The 9,618-nt window shown below is 37.9% G+C and overlaps 1 protein-coding gene across 1 annotated transcript in view; it reads right to left on the reverse strand.

Annotated features, from left to right (window-relative positions):
- SHC3 (SHC (Src homology 2 domain containing) transforming protein 3) overlaps nt 1-9,618 on the reverse strand; it is a 460,599-nt gene that overhangs the window by 86,751 nt on the left and 364,230 nt on the right. Inside the window, exon 8 of the mRNA XM_006872582.1 lies at nt 4,931-5,081. Within this exon, the coding sequence (XP_006872644.1) occupies nt 4,931-5,081 (151 nt within the window). The remainder of the gene's footprint in view (nt 1-4,930; nt 5,082-9,618) is intronic.

Genomic DNA, 9,618 nt, shown 5'->3' on the forward strand with positions numbered 1-9,618 from the left:
AATTGATGCTTTTGAGTTATGGTGTTGGAGGAGAATATTGAAAGTACCATGGGCTGCCAAAAGAACCAATAGATCCGTTTTGGAAGAAGTGCAGTCAGAGTGTTCCTTGGAGGCCAAGATGGCCAAAATTCGTCTCTCATACTTGGGACATATTTTTAGGAGGAGGATATCATGTTTGGTAAGGTGGAAGGTCAGAGAAAGAGAGGAAGATCCTCAAAGAGATGGATTGATCAAGTGACAGCATCAATGGACTCAAGCGTGGCAATGGTAGTGAGGTTGGCCCAGAAGTGGGCAGTGTTTTGTTCTGCTGTGCCTAACATCGCTATGGATCAGTACCAACTCGATGGCACCAAACAACAAAATAACGATATCAGCACAACCATGGAAAAATGGGGCTCGTGGATACAAAGATTGAGGCATGCTGTGAATGGGTAAAAGTGGGGAAATGATGTTAAGATGCATGGTTGTCTTTTCAAAATTGGTTTCCCTTGCCTACTATTGTAAAATAGACACTTGAAGGGGAGAGAGAGGGATAGCCAGAAACATCACCAGAGAAAGCTTGTAAGTCCGTCTTCAGGCTATAACTGATTGGAATACCTAAAATGGAGCTAGAACTTGCCCAGTGAAGGAGGCTCCCTGCAGAGCCTTTGCATTGCACAAGAACATAGGTGGAATCCTGAACCCCATCCAGAATCTTCTGAGGTGGGACATATCCACTTGAAAAGATAAGCAGACCAGTCTGGAGCAGCTAGTAGAACAGAAGATACTTCTTGAAAGAAAGACCAGCAGGAAAAATAAAAAAACAATAACAGCAGTCCAATTGACTACTACAAGAATAAGCAAGTTGTTCCCCAGGGAGCCATCAAGGCAAGTGGTCAGGGACCCTCAAGGCAAACCCCCTTCCAAGACTGAAACTCAATTGAAATACACTAGCAGGCATGTGGTTCTGCTGCTGACCACATTGGTCACCAGTAAGTGGAAGTGGGGGAAAACAGCAGTGAAGTTATGAACTAAGTCTGACCACATTCAATAGACTCCTGTTAAACTGGATTGAGACCTGGTTAACAAGCAGTATGATGAGACCTGGGGACTCCTGGGCCCAGGGGCAGGGACATAGCCCACAAGACTAGAACAGAGTGTGAAGCATCCAGCTGATATGAAGTGAGGGGAGATGCACAAGAACACCCACGTTTGCAGATAGTACCCATTTGACCTGGCATCAATGGCTGGATGATCAGAACACGACTAGACAACGAAAGAACAGGAATAAAAAAAAAAGAAAGAAAGTAACCCACTACAAGTGGATGAACTTGACCTGTGCTTGTGGAAGCAGTACAACAAAGGAGCGGACAAATTTCTACATTGAGGATCATTTCCATCCCCTTGGTACACAGGGTCAACAGGGATGGGGAACTTAGACATTGGCTAACCCAAAATGGGGGGACTACAAAGGCAAGAAGTGACTGGCTTACAAGCTTTCAATAGGGAACCTAGCTCCACAGGATACAGGGAAAGGTAGAATCTCCACTGAATTGTTTCTAACCTGTCTGGATAGTGTTGATAAAAGGTGAGGGGGAAAGAACTCCTGTGGTTCAATAGGGAATTATTGCTATCAGATCTGACAGTGAGAGTTGGAAAGGTAAATATAAATGTTTCGTAAAAAAACAGGAGAGTGGCTAATTTTGCAGTCCCTAGAACCATCAAGGGAGAAAAGCAAAGTGTAAGACCCTGTCTGGGGAGGCAGTGACACTAAGGATGGAGGCAGAAATGATGACATGCACAGAAGGAATGGCTAGGGACTCTGAGCTCAGGGAGAGAGAGAGGCTGTGTCCTGGCGGCCGGAAAGCAGCCGTGTGGTGTGTACCATTTGGTTGTTTGATGATGCATATAGGGGATTGTGATCATTGCAATGAAACAAAATACAATAGAATGAATGTGAGATAATGTTCATCCATGTAAACTAACACATAATTCACAATAAAAACTTTAAAAAAAAAATTTTTTTTTAAAGAAGAAAAGAGGAGGTAAGAGAGCTGAACATAAAATGTCAAAAGGCAGCTCAGTAAGACAAAGTCAAGTATTATAATGAAGCATACAAAGTCCTGGAGTTAGAAAAACAAAAGGGAAGAACATGCTCAGCATTTCTCAAGCTGTAAGTACTGATGAAAAATTCAAGTTTCAACTTTCAATATTGAATGATTCCATGTTCAAAATACTGAATGATGCAGAAAACACCAAAAGAAAATGGGAGGTATACATACAAAGTGACTGTATCAAAAAGAAATAGTCAATGTTCAAACATTTCAAGAGGTCACATATGATCATGAACCAAAGGTACTGAAGGAGAAGTCCAAGTTGCACTGAAGGCATTGGTGAAAACAAGGTTCCAGGAATACAAATTGAAATCTTTCAACAAACTGATGAAGAACTGAAGGTGCTCATTCATCTATGCCAAGAAATTTGAAAAACAACTACCTGGCCAACCAATGAAAGATTCATATTTGTGCCCATTGCAAAGAACAGTAACCCAAAGGAATGCAGAAATCATAGAACAATATCATTAATATCACAAGCAAGTAAAATGTTACTGAAGATAATTCAAAAACAGCTGCAACAGTACATCGACAGGGAACTATCAGAAATTCAAGCTGTTTTCAAAAGAGGTCTAAAACAAGGGATATCATTGTTAACATCAGATGAATCTTGACTGAAAGCAGAGAACACCAGAAAGATGTTTACTTGTGCTATATTGACTGTGCAAAAGCACTATGTGGATCATGAAAAGCTATGGATAACATTGTGAAGAATGGTATTCATGACACTTAATTGCTCATAAGGAACTTCACATAACTCAAGCAATCATTCGAACAAACAAGGGGTTATTGAATTATTTTTAGTCAGGAACAGTGTGTGCCAGGGTTGTATTCTTTTACCATAGTTATCCAATATGCATGCTAAGCAAATAATACAAGAAACTGGATTATATGAAGAAGAAAATGTCATCAAGATTGGAGAAAGAGTCACTAACAACCCGACTATATGCAGATGACACAACCTTGTTTTCTGGAAGTGAAGAAGACTTAAAATACTTACTGATGACATCAAGGACCACAGCCCACAATATGGATTGCACCTCATTGTTAAGGAAACAGAAATCCTCACAACTGTACCAATCATGATAAATGGAGAAAAGATTGAAGTTGACAAAGACTTTATTTTGCCTGGATCCACAATCAAAACCAAAGGAAGCAGCAGTCAAGATATCAAAGGACATACTGAATTAGGCAAATGTGCCTCAAAAGACCTCTTTAAAGTGTTCAAGGGCAAATATATCAGTTTGAGGACTAAGGTGTGCTTGATCTAAGCTATGGTAGTTTCAATAACCTCATATGCATCTGAAAGTTGGATGATGAATAAGGAAGATTGTAAGAAGAAGTGAAACATTTGAGTTATGATGTTGGGGAATAATATTTTTAAAGTACCATGGACTGTCAGAAAAACAAACGTATCTGTGTTGGAAGACATACAGCCATAATGTTTTTTAGAAGCAAGGATGGTGAGACTTCATCTTCTATATTTTGGACTTACTGTCAGGAGAGCTCAGTCCCTGGAGAAGAATATCATGCTTGGTAAAATGGAGGGTCAGCTAAAAGAAGACCCCTAAAGAGATGGATAGGCACAGTGGCAGCAGCAACGGGCTCAGACATAGCAATAATTGTGAGGTTGGCACAGGACCAGGAAGTGTTTCATTCTGTTGTGCATAGGATTGCTATGATTCAATAATGACTTGATGGATCCTAACAACAACAATAGATAAGTATGTAGGGGAACAACAACACTAGTGAGGAATGCATGCCATAGAACAGTATACCATTTGAGATCAAAAGGTTAGCATTTACTTAAGAACACAGTTCATAATGGATGGAAATTCTGGAGGAATGGAAATAAGAAACATAGGGAGGAAATGAAATAAGTGATGCTACATTGAGGGGAATTCAATCACTAAGAAGAAACTGATGATCAGCTCTATAAAACTTAACTAAAATTGCAATAAAAACATTTTAAGGTTAGAAAGAGTAAAGATAGCTGTACAATTTAAAAGATATAATCAATGCCACCAAATTGCACATTGTTAAAGTGTGTATGTTTTGCTGTATATACTTTCATCAACAATAAAACTTTTTTTTTTAATTTTAAAAAGAAAGTATCTGTGTGCCAGAATTCAATTTCCATCCAGCATATATGCCTATAATCTGTTTATGCTTTGACAAGTACACCCAACACAATCCAGTCTATTCCTTCTCATTGTTAAATCCTTCATTTCAATGTTATTTTGACACATTTATTGGTATCACTGTCTTTACATAAAGTAGATGATGATAAACATTTTTCCTAAAACAAAATAGAGACACTATAACTCTAGAAAGCAATTGTCTTACTAGGATTTTGAGTTGGAGGGAAACATCAAGGAAATGAGTAAAATGGAAAAGCTCATCAAATTCTCACCACTTTAAGGGCCTATATCCACTATCTTTTCAAGGGCCTAAAAGCATCACAAGCTTTTTAAAAATCTTGAAATCCCTCTTCTCATTAGGACCACAATGTAATGGAATTTGTTCTTCAAAGAGGAGGAGAGCTGCAAACGGAGTCACTGAAAAGAATTCTGTTCCAGATCTGAAGGGTGAGTAGAGGTCATAGTCTTGGAGTTCCACCAATGTCTATCTAACCAGAGTCCTATCTCAAGAATCACAATATAGTTATAAGTCGTTTGACTAATGCCTCATGATGTTAAAATAAAAACCTCTCCTATTGATGAAATTCAATGAGTTCATGATTATTTCTGTCAGGAGAAGGCAGAACATTAACCTGAAATAAAATGTAGGAAATAAAGTTTAGTTATCCACCATTTTTTGAAAGGTATAAGATTTACCTGGGTTGTGTCAGGAGCATAGGGTCTAGCTTTCTGTTGAGTATCATGAAACCCCCTTGTAGGAGGCACCTTATTTGTAATGTTATTGTAGTATGGATGGTCAGAGTCATCTCCTTCTTCTTCAGTCCATGGCTCATCCAAACTCTGCATTCTGTAAAATGAATATGTTCAAAAGCTTTGAGCTTACAATCATGACCAGCAAATCTATAGTACCTATTGCCTAAAAAAGAAAGATTATTCACTGTTCCCCATTCAGCCATCTATATCTCAAGCAAATGTGAAAAAATAGATTAGTATTTTGACTAAATATCCCTGCCTTGTTAAGAATTCTACCTACTGGTCAATTATTGTAATTGCTATCATTAAGCTGCACATTTGTAAAAAGTTGAATTGGCAAAAGATGTGTGATTGATATGTTTACAGTGAAGAAGAAAAACAGCTGCTGAGACTGCTTATATACGACCAAAAACCTCATGGGATATGGTTCCAGGGTTTGGAGACTTAGTGTCATGGTTTGAAAGTTTAGCTTTATCACAGTTAATTTACCTAAAAATATATTTAGTGCTTCTGCTCTACTTCCTAGTTTGTTGCATAATGCCTGGAATCCTAAATGCTTAGAAGTGGCCATCCAAGGTAAGACAATTGGTCTATTCACCTGTAGCAAAAGAAGTAATAGAAAGAGGATATGGAATGTGTATATAATTGCCTCCATGAGCAACTGCCCCCTTTGCCATGAGACCATAAAAATGGATGGTGCCTGGCTACCACAACTGAGCATTTTGATCAAAGATTCTATCCAAGAATCCTTACAAAAAGGGGAAAAATGCAGAACAGAATTTCTGCATGGACTCCAGAATTTCTAGAACCATGGGGTATAGATCAATCCCTGAAACTATTGCCCTTAGATAAGCTTTAAACCTTAAATCAAAAATATTCCCTGAAGGCTTCTTATAAAACAAACAATTGTTTACCTTAATTAGTAAAATATGTATTCCTAGAGCATTAAGAACTATCTACATGAGGTTATATGCATAACAGAACAAGACACTGCCTGATACTGCCCCATCCTCGCAATTGTTATGTTTGAAGTCATTGAGGCTGTCACTGTGTCAATCCATCTTTTTGAGGAGACTTCATCTTTTTTGGTGACCCTCCACTTTACCAATCATGGTGTCCTTTTCCAAGGACTGATAGCTCCTGATAACATATCCAAAGCATCAGAGATGAAGTCTCGCCATCATGGCTTGCAAGGAACATTTTGGCTGTACTTCTTCCAAGACAGAATTTGGATAGACATAAAGATCCGTGGAATAGAATTGAGAATCCAACAATTTATAAATACATGGTCAGTTCATTTTTTCATAAGAGTGCCAAGACTATCAGATAGGCAAAAGAAGAATCTTTTAAAACAAATTCTGTTGGGACAATAGAATATCCATATGCAAAAAAAAATGAATTTGAATGCTGATCTCATATTATATATAAAAATTAACTCAAAATAGATCAAAGAGCTAAAATGAATCTCTGAGATTATCACCCTAAAATACCCATGAAACTATGAATTCAAATATTCCCAGGAATTATATTTTAGCTAAATAACAAGAGCACCCAGGAGTACCATGCTGTTCAAAACAATATCTATATGAGACTACATTTTTATTCTAAAGCAAACAAAAGAAAGTAAGGCTAAGGAAGGGAAAATAGATAAACAGAAATAGAACAACCAGAATAGAAATAATGCGAATATGACACATTGTGAAAAATATAACCAATATCACTGAACAAGTTGTATGTTGTTGTTGCTGTTAAGTGCCTTCAAGTCAGTTTCAAATCATAGCAACCACGTATAGGGTTTCTGAGGAACGGCTGATAGGTTTGAATTGCTGACCTTGTGGTTCAAACTGACTTTGTGGTCTATTGCTTATTCTATAGCACAACACCAGAACAAGTTATGTAGACTTTGCTAAATAGCAACCTAAATTGATGTGTTAGAAGCATGGTGTCTCTGTATGATAAATACTGGACTGTGAACCACAAAGGTTGGCAGTTTGAAACCATCAGTCACTCTGTGGGAGAATATGAGCCTTTCTGCTTCTATAAAGATTTATAGCCTTAGAAACATACACAGGGTTGTTGTGAGCTGGTACTGACTCAACGGCACTCAACAGCAAAAATTGATATATAAAATTTCATTAAAAACACAATAAAATATTATTTAAACAAACATACCAAAAACATCCAAAGAGCTAAAATTAAAAACTCTTAAAAAGAAATATAGGGGTAAATTTTTGTTAACTTGGAGTAGACAATGGTTTGAATACTACACTAAAAGTAAAACAAAACAAAGAAAAAATAGATAAATCAAACTTCATCAAAATTTTTAATTTTTGTTCAACTAAGCATACAATCAAGTATGATTTGGCAAATGTAAAACTGATGATCTGCTCTGCTCTGTGAACTATCATTTAATTCACAATCAAAAGTTTAAGCAAACAAAAAAAAATGACACAATCAAGAAAGAAAAAAATATATACAATGAGAGAAAATCATTATTTCTGAAAAGACTCTACAATTCAGAATACATAAAGAACTCTTAAAATTCAACATCAAAGCAACAATCAACCCAGTTAGAAAATAAGTAAAAGTTTTTATAATACTTAAGGTTTTATGTCAGTTTGATTCTCAGTGGCTTAGCAATTCAGAGACAGTTACCCCTATGATGTGATCTAATATAAAGCAATCATCTCCTTGATGAGCTATGCTATGAACAGCCAATCCATTGAAAGGAAGTTTCTTCAGAGGTGCGGTTTGCTTTCAATATATTGAAGACTTTGACAAAGCTTACTTGCTTTTTGCTGGCTGGGTTTGGATCTTACATCTGACTCCTGATCTGACCTCTGGTTCTTTGGACTTTAACCAGCAGCCTGTCAGATTGCCTGCACATTCTGAGGTGGTCACTAGCCTGCGATCTAACCTGATGACCTTGGATTAATAACCCTTTGCAGCCAGAGACTTGCTATCTGACCTGCCAAACATATCAACCCCTGCAGCTACTCAGAATCCTTTAGCTTGACATCTGACCCACAGAATCCTTGACATAAACTTTACACTCTCTCTCTTTCTCCCTGACCTCAATTTTCTCTCTCTGTCTCTCTGTCTATCTATCTATCTATCTATCTAAATATATATATATATATATACATATATGCTGTTGCTTTTGCTAAGTGCAATCAAGTTAGTTCCAACTCATAGCAACCCTGTATAGTATTTCCAAGAAGAAGCTGGTGGATTTGAACCACTTACCTTTTGGTTAGCTGTCCACTGTTTATCTTACAGCAAATATCGAGTCCTGGTGTGGTGCTATAGGATATGTATATGGTTTTGACACATAGAGACCCTGTGTAGGGTTTCTGAGGCAGTAAATCTTTGTCATAACAGAAAGCTTAATTGTTCTCCCATGGAGTGGCTGGTAGGCTCGAACCACTGATATTGTTGTTATTAGTCCAGAGCTTGTTATTAGTTCAGTCCTACAGAGGCACCATGCTCATATTTTCGAGGAGCAGCTGATGGGTTGGAACCTCCAACCTTGTGGTTAGCAGTCCAGTGCTTATTCTGTAGGATCACACCAGGTACTGTAGGAAAAACAACTTCAAAGTCGATTTGAACTGCAAACTTGGCAGTTCCAACTCACCAACTATTCATCGGAAACCCTATACAGGGTTGCTATGAGTCAGAACCGACTAGACGGCACTTAACAACAATCATATATATTATATATGTGTATGTGTGTGTGTGTTTACTTGGTGCCATTCAGGCAGTTCTGACTCATGGCAACCCTGTGAACAATAGAAGGAAACATTGCCTGGTCCTCCAACTATTGTTACCCTTCAACCCATTGCTGCTGCCATGGTGCCAATGCATCTTGTTGGGGGTCTTACTCTTTTTGGGTGACCCTACCACTTTCCCACCACCACTTGTCTGTCAGTTTGTCATATTGTGGTGGCTTGTGAGTTGCTGCAATTCTGAAAGCTATGCCACCGGTATTTTATATAACAGCAGGGTCACCCATGGTGGACAAGTTTCAGATGAGCTTCAAGATGAAGACAGACTAGGAAGAAAGAGTGACGAACTACTTCCGAATATTTAGTCACTGAAAACCCTATGAATGGCAGAAAAACACTGTCAGATATAGTGCCTGAAAATGAGCCCCTAAGTTGGAAGGCACTCAAAATGCGACTGGGGAAGAGTTGCCTCCTCAGAGTAGAGTTGCCCACAACTCAAAATGAAGAGAAACAGCTGCAAATATCCATTGAAAATCAGAACATGGAATGTACAAAGTATGAATCTGGGGAAACTGGAAGTAGTCAAAAATGAAATGGAACACATAAACATTGATATCTTAGACATTAGTGAGCTGAAATGGACTGGTATTGGCCATTTTGAATCTGACAACCACATGGTTTACTATGCCGGGAATGATAAACTGAAAAGAAATGGTGTTGCATTCATTGTCAAAAAAGAACGTATCTAGATCAGTCATGAGGTAAAACACTGCCTGTGGTAGGATAATATCCATGTGCTTACAGGGAAGACCAATTAATACCACTATTATTCAAATTAACGTACCAACCATTAAAGCCAGTGAAGATGAAGTAGAAGAATTCTACCATCTTCAACCTGTAATTGAT

The sequence above is a fragment of the Chrysochloris asiatica genome, unplaced genomic scaffold, assembly GCF_000296735.1.
Source record: "Chrysochloris asiatica unplaced genomic scaffold, ChrAsi1.0 scaffold00205, whole genome shotgun sequence".
NCBI classification, from domain to species: Eukaryota; Metazoa; Chordata; class Mammalia; order Afrosoricida; family Chrysochloridae; genus Chrysochloris; species Chrysochloris asiatica.